This window comes from Protopterus annectens, chromosome 1.part0 (assembly GCF_019279795.1).
Source record: "Protopterus annectens isolate FY-2018-M chromosome 1.part0, PAN1.0, whole genome shotgun sequence".
NCBI lineage: Eukaryota > Metazoa > Chordata > Ceratodontiformes > Protopteridae > Protopterus > Protopterus annectens.
The window spans coordinates 1,867,823,050-1,867,846,524 of record NC_056725.1 but is presented as its reverse complement, the minus strand read 5'-3'; the positions used below and the strand labels follow the sequence as shown (position 1 = coordinate 1,867,846,524).

At 43.6% G+C, this 23,475-nt stretch overlaps 1 protein-coding gene across 1 annotated transcript in view; it reads right to left on the bottom strand.

Moving 5' to 3' along the window:
• The window catches only part of CPLANE1 (ciliogenesis and planar polarity effector 1), a 4,248,669-nt gene that overhangs the window by 2,038,711 nt on the left and 2,186,483 nt on the right, over positions 1 to 23,475 (bottom strand). Inside the window, exon 20 of the mRNA XM_044076333.1 lies at positions 3,243 to 3,381. Within this exon, the coding sequence (XP_043932268.1) occupies positions 3,243 to 3,381 (139 nt within the window). The remainder of the gene's footprint in view (positions 1 to 3,242; positions 3,382 to 23,475) is intronic.

Here is a 23,475-nt window from a genome sequence, read left to right as displayed (position 1 = left end):
CAGAAGATGACGTAATACAGACAAAGGGGTCTAACAGATGTATTAATTTATAAAATGGATTATCTGATAATGTAAAGCACACATTAGTTAATTAATGACTCTGAATTGAGACTGAATACATATATGAAAAGCACCAAGTCTGAAACATAGAAAGGATGGACATATACTAATGAATTACATGCTCCCTGCCTGTTTATGTGCATATATAAGTAAATCCTCATTTAAAGTAGCATAATCCAGTATACAGAGTGCTTGCACACACCAAATTCTCAATTTTGTACTGAAAAACACACAGGCAATACAAATACATTTTGTTACCCAAACCAAGTCAAACATTTCAAAAAATGCAATATTCTGTTTTAGAAGTACAGCAAGACACAATCAGAGTAAACAATAAGCAATTTTACTATATGACCAGACCCTGAAGGCACCTGGCCTTTGACACCTTGCCCTTCAATGTCCATGGATATGCAGTAAAGTCTGTATGATAGATACACTAAACCAAACTTATTTACTTTGATGTCAAAAGTACAGTTGTGTAAGTAAACTTACCATAAGAGTAGATATTCGAATGATCACATGTGGCATGTAGTTCAGCGCACATACAGCAAACACAGCTGAACAGTAAACCGGTTTCCCAAAATGTTCCACGGCCTGGGACTCTCAGTCTGGTGGATGGACCGCAGAGCTCTCCTGAGCGAGCTCTTTCTTTGTGGCTGCTGCAACCACCATGGTATCAACCGAGGATCACTTAGACCAATGTTGTTTGTCAGAAGGTACACTTAGAATTTTATCAGGTCACTTAGGGATGGGCTCCACCATGTCGGGTTCCTTCCATGCCAAGATGAAATCAAATCCACATGGGAATCCGTGGGAGGGGACGCACAGGAGGTAGAGGGTCCTGTGCCAAACACCTCCAGGAACACCGACTCATGCGGAATGGACAGACCACCCCCTCCATGCTGGCGAAGGATTTCCATGATGTCTCCAAAAGAGACATAATTTGGGGATGATCAGGGGCAACCTTCCCCTTCTTCTAAGTTGGTGTCTTCTGTGAGGGACTCCGGAAGGGAGTCCAAGTGTCTCCTTTTACATTTATGTTTCCAAGGGAGCTCTTCAGGAAGGGTCTCTGGGGAGGACTCAGAATTTTCTGGCCATTCCCGGGGGGGGGTCTTCCTGGGGCAGAAAGGCAACAGGCTGTCCCTGAGGAGGCAGGATGGTAGATTCTGGACCAGAAAGAGAGGGAGCCAAGACAGACTCAAAGGACAATAACGTCAAGGGTCTTAAGGGATCTGAGAGAACCCTCTCCACCATGTCAAAAGCAGAGGGAGAATGAATCCCGGAAGCTAGGACCATGGCTGGATCTGTAAGCCTCTGAGTCGACGGGGGAGTAGGATCTGAACCTCCAGGCATCGAGGCTCTGAGTGGAAGGGGCCAACCCTGAAAACCTTGAAGCCGATGGCATTCCTTCGGATCCGGCGCAGAGGCTACAGCTCCAAGAACCAGACAGCTCCAAGCTAGTCAGAGCCGAACCACTCAGGGCAATGGTCAGCACTGAGGTACCTGGTACCATCGGTGTGGACCCCTCGACAGCGAGACGTCTCAGATCCAAGGACTCAAAAGCCAGAGGTCGGATCGGAGAAGGAGCAATAGGAAGAAAGGCAGACTGCATGCTCCCAGCCCCACAAGGGGAGGGAGCAGGCAAGATTCCCATATCAGTCTGGGTCCGGATGAATTTCTGCATAATCCTGTCCACCTCAGCTTCCAGAAACTGCGGGTGGACCGGATGGAGGAAGTCACGGATACGGGCCTCAAGAGGCCGATAACTGTGATCGGCCTTGAGAGACCTCCAGCGAGAAGCAGGGTGACCGGAGCTGAGGGGAGCTCGGTCTAGGATCCGGGTGAGTCATAGCTGGGGGCTCAGTCGAGGGACCACTTCCTGGGCCTATCCCGCTCTTTATGTCGGTGCTTCTCCCAGTCCTTTGCCTTCTTGGCAGGAGGTTGAGTCCCAGAGGCCGGGGTGGAGGAGGAAGCAGAAGTAGAAGCAGAGCCCTCGGAGGGAAGGTGAAGAAAGAAGGCCCTTCAAGATCAATTTATTCCTTCTGTCAATCAATGTGCGAGGGTTGAAGCCCGTGCAGATCGAACAGGAGGCTCTGTGGGGGGGGGGTGGGCTTTTCCTCAATGCAGACAAATATTAACTTTATTTAACAACTTCTGATGCTGTTCCCCTGAAAGCAAAGCACTGTAAAGAGATGCTTCCCATTCAGTGAAGATAAAAGGAAATGATCCTTCCTGTAACAATCCTCCTTCTAAGGAAATAAGGAAATCTGCCCCTTCACAATTTGCTGTAAAGTTAAAGGACTTGTAGATATCACAGTCTTTGAAAGAGTCGCTTCCCCCAGCAGTGCAAGAAGCCTTAGTAATGGTTCTGGGTGCCATTTTTTTTTTTTTTTTTTTTTTTTTTTTTTTTTTTACCAGTAGTGACACTTACTAAACAATGCTTCAGCCACTGTTAAGACCTAGAAAATGTGGTATGAAATATGGAAAAAAATATAACGAGAAGCACCAAAACAAATTCATGATAAAGTGATCAGTAGATCACTGCAGAAAATCAAAAATTTCTAGTCAAACTGTTAAAACATTTCCTTAAAACAAGAAAAGTATGTACACTATGAAAATGAATACTAGGTAAGCTTAACCCAATACTGGAACAGAACAGAGGGAAAGGATCCATCATTCTCTTTTAAGGGTGTTTCTCAAACATGATAGAAGGAAGAGGATCTCAAAGTATAGTAATGAAAAACTTGTCAAAAGCTTCATCCTGGTGACTGTGAGGAGTGTTCAATAATGGACAATGACCATATGATACACAGCCCAAACAGAATCTATTTTCTGTGCGCTAGCTATGCAGAAAAGCACTGTTAGTAATCAACAGAAATGTATAACTACTCAGCCGAAAAGAACAGAAGCAGCAGGGTTTAAGGTGAAGATGACAGATTATGCAATGTGTAGAGAAAAGTTACAGAAAATTCTGTAAGTTAATGATTGTAATATACAGCACTAACACAGGAGCAGAAAATCGAACCAAAATCTAAAACAGAAATGACTGTCCAACGGGTCAATCAAACAAAACATTATTTCTGAGGACAGCATGGATGCTATCTTGCCGTTTATGCATGGAGTGTTAACTGAATCTAAGTAACCAGAGTATTGGTTTTAAGAATTCATTTAAGGTTACACACCTATTACTGTTACAGATACATTATCAAGCTGGCAGTCTCCACTGTGTCCACGTCTAAAGAATCCTTTACTAATTCTGCAATAATTAAGCAGCGATTCCGGAAAAGGAGATAATGAAACCATCGAACCTTTTAAACGAATCTGAAAGATAAATGAGTAAAACAAATTAAATATAGCCATAAATATGACAAAATCATTATACTATTTATGTTTGAATAGTAATCCTGCTTCATGAAAATAATATGCAATAAGCATTCTCATTTTGAGGTGATCTAAAAATATAATCCGGTGCACAATAAATATGAAACAATTCACTTATTTAGTTTGTGCAGTATACACGATAAATTAACACCTATTTTTTCTGCTTATGCATGCATATTTACTAATGTATTTTTTCTGATGTGCACAGGCTAGCCCATTTACCTTTTCAAGTTTTGATCAGGGCACAAGGTACTAAAAGTGCAAAAACAGCAACAGCAGAGTAAGACACATGCAGCAGCGAAAGCAACTTGAGTCTATTGTCATTAACACTTTCATTCACTAAGTCTTTTTAAGTACTGTCTCGGCATTCTGATCCTGCTCTTCCTCTGTATCTGAAGCAGTTTCTGACTCACTAACATAAATAGTTTCATTAAAAGTGACATTTTCCAAAAAGTCATATTTTACATTACCATTCTACCCAAGTGTTCAGTTATTTCAAACAATATCTGGAAGTGAAAAAAATAAATCTGGAGAAAGCTAAGAGGTTTAATGCCTTGAAAAGAAATGAGAGTCAGATTTTGAACAGCTTGGAGTTGAGGAAACAATTAGCAATAAAAAAGCAAGATAAGGGAGAGGCCAACAACAGTTATGCATATAGACCACTATAAAATGGCATTGGCTTGCCTTTTAAAAGATGAAACTACATATAAAAACTTAGTACAGATTTTATTGCAGTTATTAATGACATATTAGTGTTATTAGAGGTCCTACTATGTAATAGTAACATCTCAGAATAAGTTTATAGGTATTTACAAATATAAATGCCCTTTATAAAAATGATAATGGTGCTAGTAGAATTTGTGCTAACAAACAACAGGGTCATGGCAGGTGAAGAAAGTACAGTGGTATAATTAAACTTCACATAACAACAGATGTTTGAATTATCACTGCAGTAGTCCTAGCTATATGTGCTAAATACTGCCACAGATACAGCAGCTGGCCAGCTTCCAAAGCTTCAGGGATACTTCCACATGACCAAACTGTCTGGCAGCTCAAGCTGAGCTGGCTAAAAGATAAGTTTGGGTGCCAAGCCTTTCAGAACTTTACTGCCAACAAGAGGGGGAAGGCTCAGCCCTGAAAGGACAATGCTAGAAGAACAAAAAATAAATAACCACACCATGTCATAAACAGGACACAAAAAAACAAGGGGGATTGATAGGAGGGAGCAGCTACTGCAGGCAGTGATCACTCAAAACATCTACTGATATGGTAAGTTTACTTATACAACTGTATTATATTCATCATATTGATCACTGCTGCAGTAGCCTTAGTAATTTATGTAGATTATCCTAGCTTACTACATTTGTCAGGTGGAAAGAGAAGTATCCAGGAGCCCCCAGAGAATGGTCCAATAATCTGATTTAGACATAGAGAAGGAATCAAGTTTATAGTGCTTTGTAACGGGATGGACAGAAGACCAAGTAGCAGCTTCAAAACTAACTCTAGAATCCATCCCTTTTCAGAAAGACATAGATGAAGCCAAGGCCCTGGTAGAGTGGGTCTTGATCCTGCCTGGAATAGTTTTGTTGTAGTGAGTACAACAAAAGGTCATAGCCTTAGATAACCATTTGGAAATAGTCTGCTATGACATATGTTGATCCGTCTTCTTACTTTCCCAATAAACAAACAAATGAACCAAACAGCTGAAAGATTTAGTTCTGTCAAGACAGCACCCAAGTTGTCTGTGGACATCTAAGATGTGGAGAATCCTTTCTCCCTCATTTTTGGGTTCAGGAAAGAAAATGGGGAGACAGATACTTTGGTGTAACATAAACTCTGATACCATTTTAGGCATAAAATAATGATTAGTTCTCAAAGAAACCCTGTCGTCGTGGAAAATGAGCTAGGACTAGCTCCCCATAAGAGTTTGCAACTCAGATACCCCTCTTGCAGATGTCAGAGCAATAAGTAATATTGTTTTCCATGTTAAGAACCTTAAGTCAGCCAGGTAAGCTGGTTCAAATGGATCTAATGTTAGCTTATCTAACACAAAATTAAGATTCCAAAGAGGGTCATTCGTCTTCTTGGAGGCCTCTAATGCAAAACCCCTTTCAAACACATTTTGACATGAGAATGCACTGAAAGAGGAGGATCCATTAGCAAATGCTGAAATGGCAGATAAATGATCCTTGTTAGATGAGTAAGAAAGGCCATAGGCTAGTAACTCACATGAATATTGTACAACCACAAAACAACTAGACCCGAAGAGGTGCAGGTTATGTTGTCAGCACAACTAGAAAACCTTTTCCATTTGCCAATATATGATTTTTCTAGTAGCGGGCTTTCTTGTCTTCATTAGTACCTGTTGCATGTCCTCAGTAAACAGGAGTCTAAATGGAATTAAGACTGTATCGTCTAGGCAGTCAACTGAAGTTGACTGCTGACAGGGTGGGTCACAAATACCCCTGTTCTTGTATGAGAGTACCTAGTCTGTGAGGATGCTTGTGATAATTACTCCTGGCCATCTCCAAAACAAAGGAGAATTATGGCTGCCTGGGCCAGAAGGGAGTCATCACAATGATCTTGCGGGATTTCTCCTGTATCTTCAGAAGTACCCAGGACATTAGTGGAAAGGGTGGAAAAGCATACACAAGAACATTCCTCTCCAAGTAAAAGAAAAGGCATCTTGTCTTCCTTTTTGTATGAGGTCCTGTAGCAGAATGGTGCAAGCTTATTGTTCAAAGAGGAGGCATAGACGGATACTTCAGGAACTCCCCAAATATGGATCAAATCTTGTAAGATACTCCTAAGCTAGTTTCCATTCATGAGTGTTGGCCCTTGTCCTGCACATCTTTTTGGCACACAGTTTTACTGTGACAGAATGTAGGATGCCTGTAGAGTGAGACTGTGCTGTGAAAATATATCCCAAGCTACCATGGCTAGTCTGCACATGGGGTACAAAGTAGTTTTCCCCCTTGCCTGTTGAAGTACCATATGACTGTGGTATTGTCTGTAATAACTTAGAGAGGTCTTAGTGACTAGAGATGAATCAGACAGTTGAGTGCCTTGAATAGGGAAAGCATTGCTTTTATGTGTTTGAGTCTGTCCTTGGTGTCTCTCACACTTTGCACTTTCATCCCTCCTGAAATTGCTCCCCAAAGTGCGAAGTATGTGTGGTGACTGAATGCTTTGTAACAGGGAGGAAGAAGGGGATACCTGGATTTAGGGATACCTGTTGTCTCCAAATGATTTCTCTTCTGACAAACCCCAGCAATGGGATCCACAAAGACAAGAAGTGTTGATGCTGGAACCCAAGTAACATCAGATACAACCGTATATTTCTCTTGTGAAGTCTTGCCAGGGGGTCCATGAGAATCACAGAAGTCATGAGACCAAAAATCTTGAGGTATTCCCTCGCAGTGACCACAGTCTGAGCGGATAGCCCCTAGACACAGATCTAGACATATATCTATTTTTTCCTGAGAAATAAAATCCCTTTGAACTGTGGTGTCTAGTTAACATACCAGAATAACAATGCTATGAGAAGGAGTCAAGAAAGACTTTTAAATGCTCTCTTGGAATCCCAGGTTATGTCAGAGATCTCTCATCCAACAGAGATTCCTGACAATTTGAAAATGACATTGCAAAGGCAAGCAAGTCATCTAAACATGGAAAAATATGGATACCCTATTGTCTGCAAGGAGTTCTAACTGGGGTTAGACACTTTGTGAACACTGTTGATGCCATGGAAAGCTCAAAGGATAAGGCAGAGAAAGTACAGTTGTGTACATTTACTATAAATGTAGATGCTCAAGTGTATTCACTGTTGCAGCCCACTGGCAGAGATAACCCAAATGTGATGACTGCAACAGTGAAACACAAAGAACATCTGATAATGTGATCCAGACACACAGAACCCTAAGAAATCCCTGATGTCTGAATGAATATGAATGCGATGATAGACATCTTTTAAATCTAATGTTACAAGGAAACTTGAATGAGGAAGAACAGGTAACATGTTGTGAAGTGATATTTTGAATTTGGGCACTATCACAAGCAGGTATAGGAAAGAAAGATCCAGAACTGGTCACCCAAGCATTTTCTTTCTTCGGCACTAAAAACATCCTTGAATAAAACTACTTTCTCACCTGGGAAGTGGAAATGCTTCTATCATTCTATAGGACAGCATGAGATGAAGAACAGTTAGAAACAAACGAGTCTGGTCTGGAGGATGAAGAATTACCCCTGACATCTGTAACCTTGAAGAATGATTTTCAGAACCCATTTGTCAAAAACTATTTTTGCCAAAGATAAAAGTGGAGATTCAGACCACCTAGAAGAAAAATGGGCTGTCAAGGGTGGAAGGGGGTGTGAAGATTGGGGAAAGATGGGTGAAGGCTGCCAGCCTAGTCAAATAGAATTTGAAACAAAATTCTATCATTTGTATAAATAAATGTAAAATACAGGCTTGTGTTTTTAAATGAAAGAAAACCCTGTAAAATGTGAACTTCAAGATTGTTGCAACATTGCCATCTGCTGAAAGGAAAATCAAGCCAAGCATTTTAAATGTTCTTTGAAGTTACAATTATCTAAAAAAGTGGTGCTGAAGCGTCTGGCTGAACACATTCTTTCTATTGTCTTAACTTAAGGAATAATTGTTAAGAGTATACATGTGAAATGTCTTTTAATGCTGTAGTTTCCTGAGCAGGTGTTAGCTTGCTAGATAATGCAGTCTGTTTGCCTGGGAACTTCCAGACTAAGTGTCAAGATGATGTAATCCCTATATTCCACTGGCAACCAGTACTAACTCACCTTTATCTGTAATCTTCTACAAAAACGTAAGCCATCAACCCCATCAGCCGATAAACTACCAGCAGAATATCTCCAAAAAGCTGCCAAAGCTATAGCCTATCCCATATCAATCCTGATAAATAGAACCTTAAAAGAAGGAAGTATTCCTGCCATCTGGAAAATCTCACACATCATCCCCCTACACAAAGGTGGCTATTCTAACGAATACTCCAACTACCGCCCAATAGCCTTACTTTCTCCTTTTGCTAAAATAATGGAAAGATGTATCCATAAACAACTACTAGATCACTTACTGCAAAACAATCTATTTGCAAATTGCCAACACGCCTTTAGAACATTTCATAGTACTACCACTGCTCTCCCATCCTTCTCTGATAGTATCAATCATAACAAAAATAACAACATCCTCTCCACAGCACTCTTTATTGACCTTTCCAAAGATTTTGATATGGTAAACCACCATTTAGTTATAAATGTACTAAGATCTCTTTCCCTAGATTCACTGGTTATTCAATGGTTCCAATAATACCTTAACAACAAACAACAAGCTATGCTTTGGGACAATAACCTATCTTCACATCTCCCCGTTACACTAGGAGTCCTTCAGGGCTCAATTCTTGGTCCCCTCCTATTCTAAATCTATATAAATGACCTTCATCTAGCAATTACTCAAGCTACCTGTATTTAATATGCAGATGATTCTAAAATCATCTGCTCATCTAAATCCTCATCTGAACTCTAGTCCTTAACCCAGAAAATGTTTACTATAGTAGAAAACTGGTTTTTACAATGATGCCTCCTCTTGAACCCCAAAAAGACAAAACTATTGCTCTTCACACCCACCCGCAAGTCCAGCCCAATAAACTTCTCAGTCCTATCCAGTAATGGTACCATTATATCTCCAGACCTAACCACTAAACTTCTAGGTATAACAATAGATAATAAGCTTACCTATGAAACTCACACTAACAATACTATAAAAACTGTAAATAGGAAACTGGGCTCCCTTTATAGGATAAAGCCATTTCTTACTCCACCAGCCCATACACATTTAATCTCCACACTCCTCCATGCTTCATCCATATACACAAATCTGACTAAAAATAACCTCAACAAGCTGTCAAACTCTTATAATAACATAGCTAGATTTGCTACATCTTCCTCTTTCAGGACCCGCCACTGTCATAATCTGAAACAACTAGGCTGGCTTGAGCTACAAAATCAGCTCCATTATAACCAACTTACCACTGGCCATAACTAGAACTCCAATACTATCAAACCTTTTTACCCCATATAAAAACCTTAATACCTTAATCTCATCCAAGAAATTACTAGTATCCACAAGTATATCCAACAATATCTCTGGTGACTCTCTGTTCTCTAATGCTGTTGGAAAATATTGGAACCAACTTCCAAATGAACTGACATCACTGTCCTCTATCATTATTTAAACAACAATTGAAACTTTACCTGAAAACACACTGGTTATGCCCCTGTACAAACTCAGACTAATCAAAAATGGCATTGCTATCATCATCACTGCTGACCCAGTATTTCTCTACCATTACTTTTACTTTCATGGACTAATCCATATCTGTTCCTTATTCTACCCACAAAAAATTTCCTTGAGAATAGAGTTTCTAGCAAATTTATCTAATGTTCTGTAATAATTTTTATATTCAATGATTGAAATGTTATGTAATAATCTGCAAATAATTTCTGTACATGCATTTATATGTTAATCATTTTATGCTAATCTTTTTAAGTGGAGCTTATCCCCCCGGGCCTCTGCTGAAAATAGACATGCATCCAGTTAGACTATCCCGGTCAACAAATGTAAAATAAATAAATAAATAAATGTGAACACTGGGAAAACCTAAGTGTCAAAATTATGGAATTTGGGAGGGCCTTAGCAGAGCTGTTTGTTAGTATTTTAAAAACTATTCTTCAGTGAGAGACTGCCAGCATTTTGTCTTGGACCATCAACCCCAGTACTGCTTATGCTCTTTATGTATGTAAGAAGGATTATAGCACTATATTTTCTCTTAACATTAGCTAAAGATTAGAAAGTTAGATTAAGTGTTTTTCTTTGACATCAGACCTGTCCTACTGTATATTTTAAGTTTCTGTGTGATCTCTGAACTCTTAGATATCTCTGTGGTGTAGTAGTATTGTCTTGTGTTTTAATTATTTATTATTAAATATTTTAAAAACCTTTACCTGTGGCTAGTTTGTATAGAGATAGGCTCTAGACTACATTGCATATTTATAGAGGTTATTGTAATAGGCCACTCTAATAAGCCTTAGACTGAATAGTCACATTACTAATTGAATAATAATATTGCACAGTAATAATTGGACACCCTCTTTCAAGGGCCTTTGGGTAGCTGATAATTATTAAGCTGGTGGTGGCAGAAATTACTACTGTATAGTCTGGGTAAAGGGGTTCAGCTGGAGAATCAGTGTCAGCCTTTCCCAGGAGTGTCTGTGAAGTTGTATACATACTTATCTCAAAGTGTGGTGTGTGTGTGAGCTACCTGGGCAGGGACACAATGCACTGGTGGGACAGAGAGGGTACTGGAGGTTAGCTTGCCAGCTAGGCTGAGATCTGGACCCTATAGCTGTGCAAGTGGGGAGTCTTATTGGGGACCTGGAGAGCAAGGGAGCAACCAGCCCCAGACTGACTGTGATCTCTGTGTGCACTTAAGGGAAATTGTACTTTACTGTGTGTATTAGTTATCCTTTCCTCTTCTAGGAGATGACCTCCCTGGTGTTAGTGGTGAGGATTGAGGCTCCTTGATTGCTGGGCCAGGGCACGGTCATCACAGGGGGATCAAAGTCTCTTAAATAGTCATTCTGACTTATTGGACTATCCTTGATTTTGATATTTCCAGAAATCTTCGTGAAAACCCCTTCCATTTCTACTTAAATGTCTGTTTACCTGTATTTTGTTGAGACTATATTTTGTTTCTTACTAAAACTGCACGAAGAGTTACAGAATCCCTTGGAAAACCTGGAAAAGGAGGGCTGAAAAACCTTAGAGATTCCTTGTATCAGCTTACCCCTTTCATGACACTTTTTTATCACCTCTGCAGCAGAAGGGCCACAAAATAAATCTCTGTCCAAAGGAGAATTTACAGTCTCATTTTTACATAACTGGAAAATTCTGAGAATGCAGCTATGGAAACTTCCTCAAAACAGTACCTGTGGCCAAATCCCTGTAAGAATTATCAAGAGTCATACACGCACTGTTTATGATGAGTAGTGACTTGAACAATAGAAGAAATTAAATTATTTAAAGCAGATTTTTCATAACAAGAAACTGCAGATAAACATCCTTCACACTTTCACATTTAGTCAGAACAAACCTTAACATGAGCCAGACAATTCATAATTCTGAAAATCAAAGTTGGAAAAAGCATACACTTTTTTCCCCTATACGTATCAATAATCTTCCCATCCTTATCAAAAAGCTTAGATCTGGAACTGACCGAGTGCTTAGCAGCAGTGAAATTAGCTAAAGCTATAGCTGCTGAATCAGGTTTGGGAAAAACGTATAAAAACTTAAAAGACTGAATATCTTTACACATCCTATGTACTGTTTAGGGGCAGCAGGCTGTAACTCACACATCCTCCAAAGCTGACAGAACTGGAAGAATAGGTGCAAGTTCGGGAAATTCCTGCTAAAAACAACTCACAAAATTTACTGTGGGACTGAGAAACCTCAATGTTGTCCCATTGAAAACACCTGCATATTCTAAAAATATTCTTACAAAAAGACACCTCCAAAGGGAATTTCGCTGCCCAGCAGAGGAACAACACAAGCCAAATGTCGCTCTTCAAAAGTCTCAGAGGAGCACACTCTTTAGGGGCAGTATGCATACCTCTCAACGTCTTAGTGCAAGAAATCAGGACAAAGCCTGATGAAATGGGGGGAACAAAGGCCCAAAAATAGGAACACATTTTAAATACTGCTTTTATAAACTTAGAAAGTTACTAGAGTAACAGAGTTTCTATTAACATACATTTTTTGAAAGGTTTGAAGTCTGAAACTCAAATATATACCATTATTTAGTGACTTCAATCCTCAAATCACCCCAATGATTTGCCAGAAAACCACAAATTTTATGAGGAATAGACCAAAAATATGAGGCAAAAATCTGGAAATTCTGTGAAAATCTGGACAGTTGACAGGTATGGGCAATAAAGCTCTGAAGGGCTCAATGCCCAAACTTGATTTTTAGTCAGCGCAACTCAAGCTGCCACACACAGTTTGGGTGAGTGGAAGGTACCCTGAAGCTCTGGAAGCTGGCCATCTCTTATATACTTGGCAGGATATAACCCATATAGCTAAGCCTACTGTGGCAGTGACCAATATGATGATCATTTTCTGCAGATAGGGGGTTCTCAAAAGGCACCCTATGGGACACACTTATGCATGTGAATATTTAGCATATAAAAATGACAACCTGTTAAACAGCATGAATTCAGTAATGTGATAAGCTTTAGACTTTTTACTAACATTATGCTAATATAATGAACAACTAGAGTAACTGGATGTCGTAACAAAACTCTTAAAGGAATGCTATGCACCATTAACAACAGATGTTAATATGAGTGATATGGTTAACTTCCTAGATGTTACTTTCTACAAGTATAGTAAGTAACCAGAATTTAGAAGTTATGTACTCACCATAACGTTCCATCTGAGTAGGTGACTTCATTCGGATGCAACCTGTGGGTATCGGATCCGACCTCGGATCCGAGCCGGCAATTCAAAAGCTTAGGCTCCGAGCTCCTAGCTCCTCCCTCTTACCCATAACCCCTTGCCAAGCCCTGACTGACCTCAGATTGAGTTTGCCTCAAATACTGACCACAGTATACTAAAACAGCATAAATACTCGCTCTATAAAGGTCAGGGGGATGGAGGGATAGTTACATCCGAATGAAGTCACCTACTCAGATGGAACGTTATGGTGAGTACATAACTTCTAAATCTGAAGTAGGAAGACTTCATTCGTCTGCAACCTGTGGGACAGAGTCCCTAGCTACCTGAATCTTGGGCGCCATCATGGAAGGATTTTCCGAGCACCGCTGAGCCAAAGGATGCTCTTCCTCTAGAAACAACATCCACCTTGTAATGAGAAATAAAAGTATGAGGCGAGGCCCAAGTAGCTGCAGCAGATATCATCCAACGAAACACGGGACTTAAAGGAGGCTGACGTAGAAACTGCCCTAGTAGAATGAGCCGTAACCCTCTGAGGGGCAGGTCTGCCTGAAGTGTCATATGCCTGCAATATGCAATTAGCAATCCATTTAGACAGAGTGACTTTAGACACTGCTTTACCCAGAGCAAATTTAGCAAAGGAGACGAACAGCTGATCTGATTTCCTGTGGCCAGCTGTCCTGTTAATATAAAATCGTAATTGTCTATGAACATCCAATGAATGCAATTTGTATTCCCCTTTGTTTGAATACTTGGGAAAAAAGACAGGCAAATTGATTGACTGGTTAATATTGGATTCGGAAGAGACCTTCGGAAGAAAAGATGGATTGGTCCTGAGGCACACCCTATCAGGGAAGAAAGAAAGGTAAGGCGGTTTGACACAAAGAGCCTGAAGCTCAGACACCCGTCTGGCTGAAGTGATAGCTACCAGAAAGACAGTCTTCCAGGAAAGGAATTTTAAATCAGCAGAAGCTGCAGGCTCGAAGGGAGGAGCAGTAAGGGCCTGCAGGACTAAAGACAAATCCCAAGGCGGTACAACCTCCTTGACTGGAGGTCTTAATAAAAAAACTCCCTTGAGAAAGGATTTGCATAATTTCGCTGTCATAAGGAGCTGTGTCCTGTCCAATATGATAATGCGATATAGCCAATTGTACTTTAATCGTGGAAGAACTGGCCCCTTGATGAAAGAGGTCTGTTAGAAATTCTAGCACCGCAGAGATAGGTGCTGAAAGGGATCCACTGTTCTCTGCCCTGCCCATATAGAGAACCTCTTCCATTTACTCCGATAAACCTGTCTGGTAGAAGGTTTATGAGCAGCCACCAAAATTGCTTTGACCGGTGAAGAGATACCGGGAGTCCTAATTAAGGTTGGAATTGGAGCAGCCAAGCTGTCAACTTCAGGGTCCGCAGATTGGGAACTGGCATTCCCAGAGGGTGAGAGATGAGATCCGAATTGGATCCAGAATCCATGGTGGATTGATTTTGTGAGACCATACGAAGGCGAACCAAGGTTGTCGAGGCCAGAATGGGGCAATGAGAATCATTCTGCTCCCCAAACTGTTGGCTTTCTGCAGAAACCTCTGCATCAGAGGAAGTGGAGGGTAGGCATAAAGGAGACCGGGAGGCCAAGCATGCACCAGAGCATCCCTCGGGAACTCCCCTGGTGGGGGAAGTAGAGCGAAGAAATTGTCGCATTTGGCGTTTGAGGGAGAAGCAAAAAGATCGCAACAGGGTTGCCCCCAAACGGCAAAAATCTTCTTCGCTACTTGAAGGTTTAGGGACCACTCGTGTGGAGAAAGGATGGTGCGACTGAGCTTGTCCGCAAGGATGTTGGACTTTCCCGGAATGTGCATTGCTATCAGAAAGCGTTTGGTGGAAATTGCCCATTCCCAGACTCTCATGGCCTCTCGACAAAGGGGATAAGACCTGGTTCCTCCCTGCTTGTTGATATACCAGACTACGGACATGTTGTCTGTCTGAATCGCAATAGTCCCTGAAGGAAGAACGTGGTGAAGTGCTTGCAACGCTAGGAGCACCGCCCTCATTTCCAGGACATTTATATGCAATGATGTCTCTGTGGGATTCCACGTGCCTTGGACAATCTTTCCCGCAGAATGCCCCCCCCACCCGAGGCAAGAAGCGTCCGTGGTCACTGTGGCTCGGGGAAATGCAGCATAAAAGGGTCTTCCTGCTAGGGGCTCCGGAGAAAGAAGCCACCACAGAAGGGAGTCCCTGCACGCTCTGCTGACCGCAATCGGGCGTTTAGAGACGAACAAAGAGGAGACCACTGAACTTGAAGGGTCCATTGAAGGACCCGCATGCGTAGCGGGCATGAATTAGAAGCGGGATAGCTGCCGCCATAGAACCTAGGGCCCTCAGGACCCGAAGCTGCAGTTGGTGACGGTTGAAGGATTGCTGTCACATGACACCTCAGGCTGACGATACGGTCTGGGGTGAGGAAGGCTCGCATTGATCTGGTGTCTAGTCTTCCTCCTATGAAATCTATAATTTGAGTTGGATTCAGGAAAGATTTCTCCCAGTTGATCGTTATGCCCAGCCTTGGTGCTAGTTGAAGGAAGTAATCCCTGGCTGAGCACAGAAGATGCCTTGATGATGCAGTCAGGAGCCAGTCGTCCAGGTGCGGAAAGACCTGTAATCCCTGGAGCCTCAGGTGGGCCGCTACCACCGCTAACACCTTGGTAAACACCCTGGGGGCTGAGGTGAGACCAAAGGGGAGGACCCTGAACTGATAGTGACTGGCTCCCAGCCGGAAGCGAAGAAACCTCCTGGATCGTCTGTCCATCCGAATGTGGTAGTACGCATCCTTGAGGTCTATGGAACACATCCAGTCGTTCTCCCTCAAAAGGGGGAGTATAGATTGCAGGGTGACCATCCGGAACTTTTGCTTGGTTACTGACAGGTTCAACAGGGAAAGGTCTAAAATTGGTCTTAAGTCCCCCGTCTTCTTTGGCACCAAAAAGAACCTGGAGTAAAACCCTAATCCGGCTTGATCTGGGGGGACGCGCTGGATGGCTCTTTTTCCTAGCAGCTGCTCGATTTCGAGAGCTGCCGCCTCCCTTTGGTCGGGTGGAACATCTGGGAGGCTGCGAGATTTGGGGATCTTGATTAGGGGTATTGAATATCCTCTGGATATGAGTCGAAGCAGCCAAATGTCTGTTGTTATGGACTCCCAAGAAGTCAGGTGCATCGAAAACCGCCCCCCGACTGCCTCCAGAGACGGACAGCCGGGCAACCCTTCAGGGCTGCTGCGTGGGTCTCTCAGAGAAGGGTTCTCTGGACCCAAAATTGCCAGGAGCCCCCCTGCCTCTGGCACGGCGACCTCCCGTCCTCCTCTGCCACGGAAGGACTGGTTATCCGGAGCAGGTTGGGACTGCTGCGACTTCGAACCACATCTTCTTCTGTCCCTTTTGGTTCTTAGAGAAGGACCTCTGGGGAGCTGAGAAGCGGACTCCGACGGCAGACAGCGTCTTCCCGTCCTTTTCGCTCTGGACAAGTGTCTCGCGAACAGTCTTGCCAAATAAGGCAGAACCATCGAAAGGGGCATTCGAAGGTCGCCTTAAAGGGCTCAGCAAAATCACAATGGCGGAGCCAGGCCTGTCGCCTCATGACAAGGCCTGCTCCGCTGGCTCTAGCGGCTCTCTCAGTAGCATGAGACAGCAGCCGCATAGATGTATTGGACACAGATCTTAGAGTGGCCATTCGGGTGGAATAAACCTGCTTATCCTCACTCGAGATGGACTCCGGGGGAGATGCAGCGTACTCTTTAATCAGATCTCGCTGCATTCTAATGACATGCGCCATGTAGTTCAGCGCTCTCAAGGAGAAGGTCGCTGAACTAAACACTCGCTTCCCAATTCGATCCATCGAACGGGACTCCTTGCCCGGAGGATGGACGGAGGGACTCTCCTGGGCCAATTCCCTCTTCGTGGCTGCAGCCATCATCATGGCATCTACTGGGGGACCCTTACTCCAGTGGGTGCGGTCTGATGGAGGAGAAAGAATGCGGTCCGGCGTTTTGGGATAGGCTCAATGGTGTCCGGATCCTTCCACGCCCTGATAGATATAAGATCTACCAGGGGTCAGCAGGAGGGACACCCAAGAGGTAGAAGGGCCGCCTCGAATGCCTCCAAGAACACAGACTCGTCCGAAGAAGCCTTGGGGCAGACCACCCCCTGATCCTTAACATCTCCATGATGTCTCCAAATGAGGCGTCCTCAGGGGTGACCTAGGGGAGCCTTCCCTTCATCCAAGTCCGTGTCTTCAGTGACGGACTCAGGGGAGTCCATGTGCCTCCTCTTGCACTTGCGCTTCCGAGGTACTTCATCGGGGGGGCTGTCCGAGGAGTACTCTTCAGCAGATGGATGTTCCAAGGGAACCACTTGGGACATCGAGCGGGCTGTCCCTGGGACCGGCTGGTGGGGGCCTGGCCCAACTGCAATGGAGTGCGGGATGGAGCCGTGGCAGGGACCGGGGGTCCGGATGTCCTCGACAGTGCCCTTTCCATAACGTTGAAAGCCGAGGGGGAGCCAGCTTCTCTAAGCCCGAGAGCCGACCCCACTCGGATCCGGCGTGCGGATCGGAGTTGGAGCGAAACCGTCGGATCCGAGACCAGTGTGCTCCGACCTGGACGGAGCCGAAGACACACCAGCTCCCTCGGATCCGAGGCTCGGCCCTCGGCTCCGAGAGGTCGGGTCCGAAGTACCCGAAGCACTCAAGGGATGGGACGGATCCGAGGTGCGCCGACCAATCGGATCCGACCCACCCCCGGATCCAAATCTGCACGGCGCCGAAAGCTCGAACCCGTGGTCTGGGCCGGAGAAGCAGGTACGGGGCGAAAAAGGGGTCGAAGCCCCTCCCGGTTGGGGGGGGGCTAGGAGCACTCCCATTTGCATTTGGGCCTGGATGAATTTCCTCATCATCCGGTCCATATCAGCTTCGCTCATCGAAAAAGTCGATCTAGAGGAGGCCACCGAAGCGGACCTAGAGAACCGTCTCGGTGACCTCCTGGAAGGGCTAGCCTCCTCCTCCTCGGGTCCAGGAGTGGAGCCGAGGAGGAGGAAGGCTAGAAGGCACAGGGGAAGCCCGCTTAGATGGAGGAGCCGAGCTGGAAGCTTCGGTTCTCCTCTTGTGGTGCTTCTCCCTGTGCCTCTCCTTCTGTCTCTCCCTACTAGAATCCTTCCCCTCCGGCATTTTTAAGGGAGGTTGAGTCCCAGCCGGAGGGGGAGAACTCACAGCAACAAGTTGCTGACTGGAGGAAGCAGAGGCCGAAGCAGTATCTGGGGGTAAAAGACCCGCCAGCACTAACTTCGACCTCCGTTCCCTTAAAGCCCGGGGGTTGAACCCTGCACAAATGGTACAACCAGAAGACAGGTGTTCAACCCCCAAGCATTTAACGCACCGAGTGTGGCCATCTGCTGGGGACAGCTTATGGCCACACTCGGTACATTTCGAAAAGACAGCCTTAGGGGCTTCAGACATAACACCTAAGGCCTAAACACACACAAACAAACAAACTACGAAAAACCCGAGAAATATTAACTAAAGAGGGAGGGAAAGCCTTAATCACACACAACACTAACTATTTTTGTAACAAAAAAAGAGAATTTTAACAATTTTCCTGTCAGAAAACTACTTATCTCAAAACCACGCCAGGAGCTCAAGAATTCCGTTGCTTCTTGAAAAGCGGCAAACGAAATCTGAGGTCAGTCAGGGCTTGGCAAGGGGTTATGGGTAAGAGGGAGGAGCTAGGAGCTCGGAGCCTAAGCTTTTGAATTGCCGGCTCGGATCCGAGGTCGGATCCGATACCCACAGGTTGCAGACGAATGAAGTCTTCCTACTTCAGATCTATAGTTAGCAAAATTTCTGGAAAAGCTGTGGCCATAAATAATTTATTACATTTTAAGTGCAGACACTCTTACATCACTAGAAGGAATATCCCAAAAGGGCAGTTCCTGCTAATAATTAGAAAACAACACAGACATATTAGCAGAAAAAGAAATGGCTAATGAAAACAATATCCAGGCAGTTTGTTTGGGTTAAATAAAATTTTAAATGTTATAATGTCTACAGTTTATTTGGCATTCCTGCAGTTTCATGCCATAGTACAATCCGTTGCAAACATTTATGAATATACTACCAAAATTAGAATTGGAAAAAAAAACACTGACATTCACAAAGCTGACCACTTCAACTCAAGACAGTTCTAAAGTTGAAAAGTCAATAGATCATAAAAGGAAAACAAATGTTTTCATTTTCCAGTCAGTCGAATAAAAAAAATTCCTGACACCACCAGAGGACCAAATTTATGTGGATAGTGGTTCTTTTAGACAAAGGGCTTTTCATAAGGTAATGTGCAGGGTTAGTGGTAGGGTTAGAAAGTACAGTTGTGTAAGATTTTACCATAACAGTATACCCTTCTCTTCACTGTTGCAGTATTCCTAACTGAAGAGATCTCCTGCTAAGGACAGCCCAGTATCTAGCCAGTATACCAAAGCCTTTAGTAATGACTGCGCTGCATGTCACACTTATGGTCCCAGAGTAAGGCATAGGGCATAAAGGTGACATATGGATGCACACATTCAGAGATGAAAAAGTCCAAGGAAAAACTGAATATCCCTAGGGACAATGAAGAACATGTACATCCAGAAGGAGAAAAGGGAGAAGAGCCCCTCAGCCAGTAGGGCAAGAAAGAAAAGCAAGAGCAGAGGGGGCAGGAGGCTAGGAGTGAATACTGCAAGAGTGAAGAGAAGGCGTCGACTGTTATGGTAAGATCTTATTCAGCTGTACCATGTCCTTCCATATCACTGTTGCAGTATTCCTAACTGAAGGAAGAGAGTAAAAGCTCAACAGAAAACCTGGGAGGAGGACGCCACTGAACAGCTCTCCTGAAACCCATGCAGAATAGCACTGGCAACGCCAGCTCTATCCCTGGAAATAACATTCAACTTGTAATGCTTAGTGAGGGTAAAAAATGAAGACCATGTAGCAGCCTCAAGACACTGCTGCACTTGTAATTTAGATGGCCCGCAAAAAGACTGCAGCAAGGTGGGCCCCAGCAATCGAAGATAACGTTTGTCACTGTTGGATTGAAACACCACTCATGAGGCATAAGGATACATCTGCTCAGATTGCCTGAAAGGAAATTAGCCAACCTCAAGATATGCGTTGCTATTAGAAAGTGGTGTGAAGACAATCGCTCACTGACAGATTCTTATGACTTCGAGGCATAAGGGCTAAAAACGAGTTCCTCCCTGTTTGTTAATGTACCAGACTACTGACATGTTTTCTGTCTATACCTGAATCACACCTCTGGGGAGGTTGTCCTGAAAGGCCTGCAGCACAAAGAGGCTCGCTCTTATCTCCAAAACACTGATGTGAATATTTGCCTCTGTTTGTCACAATATTCCTTGGATCATTTTCCCATTGTAATGCCACCCTATCCTAGAAGGGATGTCTCTGTCATCCATAACCATCACCGGGGGATTTGTTTTGGAATGGCCTTCCGTCTATTACGCAGGGTAGTCTCATTCATTGATATTCTGTTACTGCCTATTTAAGTGGTACATTTTGGAATATTTTCTGCTTAAAACCTGTGCTTTGGCCGGCTAACATCTAGCTGTATTCAACTGGACGTATAAGAGAATTTAAGTACATTTTATCTGCACTTTTTTCAAATAATACAGCATTTTAATTGATTTATTTGTTTTGCATTGAATATTAACTGAGCTGGATGTTTTGACTCTGTTTTTTCACTTAATTCCCCACCCACCCTCCCCTGTTTTTTTTTTGGTGTTAATCTTGGTGGCTTTGAAACTGCCCGTCCCTCTTGTAAATTTGTGGTTGGATACTCCTCCTGGGCCCATCTCATTTGCTCACTCAACTGAGTGCAGTGAGATCATATTCTGATTTCAGGCACTCCTACTGTGTACAAACAGAGCATCTGGGAAAGAAAAAAAAATTAAGCTCATTTCCTGGCTTTCCGGTAAGTGGTCTGGACTGTTTGTAGGCTTCTGACCCCCAAGCTTTTCTGTGTTGGAGGGAAGCCTTCTAGCTTAATTTTATTTCTTAGAACTAGCCAGTTTTCTAGTTTCAGCACTCAAATCTGTTTCTTTGAACTCAGCACTTGTTCAGAACTCGTTGTTAGTACTAAATAAGCTGCAAATTACTACAGCACTCAACTTTCCTCACTTGTCTAGAGGAAAGCTGTTTTTAGTACTTAATAAATAAGCACCTATCCAGGCATGTCTAAGGGTCAGCTCCCGGTGATTTTAATAAATAAGCACCTATCCAGGTATGTCTAAGGATCAGCTCCCGGTGATTTGATCTGTCTACCTGATGAATCTGGGCATTTTGGGGCAATGCATCAATTGCCTCATATACACAGACAACCCTCTCCTCCTACCACCCAACACTACAACCTGTGAGAGGTGCACTTATATAGTCAAACTGGAAGCAAAGCTCTCTTCACCCAAGACTGGACTAGACAGTTAAGAGGAGAAGGTAAACACTTGCACCACACCACACTCATCACATAGTCCCTCAAAACCTAAACCACCAAAACACACACATAGAAACACAACACACACACTTACATTCGCAGAGGCTCTCAATAAAAACCTGCCCAAGCATCAGGGATCTCCAAAGCAGAAACGCAAGCAAACTCCACCCCCCCCAACACAACCCAAATGACACATAGCCCACAAACTCAGTGTGCCACTCAACCACAGCCCATAGGGCATAACAACGTACCAAACACTCTAGTCATAGGTGACTATAGTCAGGCACACTGATGTTCCACTCACCAGGCTAAACAAGGAGAAAGTTACTGTCAGCTGCCTGTCAGATGCCTGTCAGATGCCAGGATCCACCACATAACGCATGCACGCACTCAGGTCACTCCACAACAAGTACAAATATGACACTGTCATTGTCCAAGTTGGTGTGAATGACCTGAGATGTACCTCCCTGGACTACATGAAGAGACATGGAGGAGCTCTCCGATCTTGTAGCCCAGGCAGGTATGACCTTAGCCCTGAGTAGCATCCTGCCATCACCCAGAATGATACCACAGTACAAGGACAAAATGATTGACTTCAACAATTGGCTAAGCTTCTGGTGTCATTCTAAGGGGATCCAGTATTTGTCTGCCTGGGACGACATGATCGACCGCCCCCGATGTTTTGCCAGAGATGGCCTGCACCTGTCGCCCTTGGGATTCCAGATACTGGCTAAGGCTCTTGCCACCCCTATAGTGCCTTTTTTAGGCAAGGTTCAAATGACAAATTCACCACCGTAACAGGTACAAGCAAGCAAAATCTGAGGGTAATGCTACTCAATGCTAGAAGTCTAAACCTCAAAATGCACTTACTCAAGGCACTCCTTAAAATGGAGAACATCGACATCTGTGCAGTGACAGACCTGGTTCAAATCACCAGAGAGCACCCCTGCATTACAAGACTATAATTCATACCACACCTTTTGGCCACCTAACCCGGAATGAAGCACTAAAGGTGGAGGAGTGTCCATGTTCATTAAGGATATCCACACCTCCAGGCTAGTTGCCAGCATAATGCATCTGAGATTATCCAAGTGCAACTAACTCTGGGCAAGACCGCAATCCAAATTGTAGCTTGCTATATACCCCCCCACACCATGCCCCAGGAGTCCCACTCCTCATTTCTTGATACACTGAAAAGTATTTGGGTACAACCCAACACTCTAATAATGGGTGATTTCAACTACCTCACCATTAACTGGGAAAACTATTCATGTACCAACTCTTTCGCTCAATGTTTTCTGGAATTCATAAATTCCAATGCCTTGTATCAACTTATTCACACCCCCACCCGGGGAAGCAATATCCTAGACCTGCTCATTACCAACATGGGCAACCGGTGTTCCACACCAGAGGTCAGTTCTTCGTTGGTCAGATATGACCTCAAGCTAATCACCCTAGACATCCACATCCCGCCCCCACCCCCTATTAGGGAAACCACCGTAAAAAACTTCTCCAAAGCCAACTTCACACTTCTTAAGACAGAAGTGATAAACTACATGACACCCATGCAGACGGACAAAAGAGGTACGACTGCTGAATCCTACACAAATGCACTTTATAAGCACTTACACGAGTGCATGGATCATGCTATCCCTAATAGAACCAAGATGCTATCCTCCAAAAAAAGGAAGCCAATCTGGTGGTTCTCTGCTATAAACAAACTCTACAACAGAAGAAAGAAACTGTTGCAAAAAAGATTAAAATCCCATGACAGGAGGAACTCCCTGGTCAACCTCAGTAAGAAGCTGAGATCCCTCATAAAATCCTCCAAAGCTATTTACGAAAACAAAATTGCCACTGACTCTAAAGACAACCACAAAGCATTCGATAGCTATGTCAAGAATCTCAATGGCAACACTCAGATCTGCTCTGAGTTATAGCACAATGGCACTAAATATACAGAACCAACTGATATTGC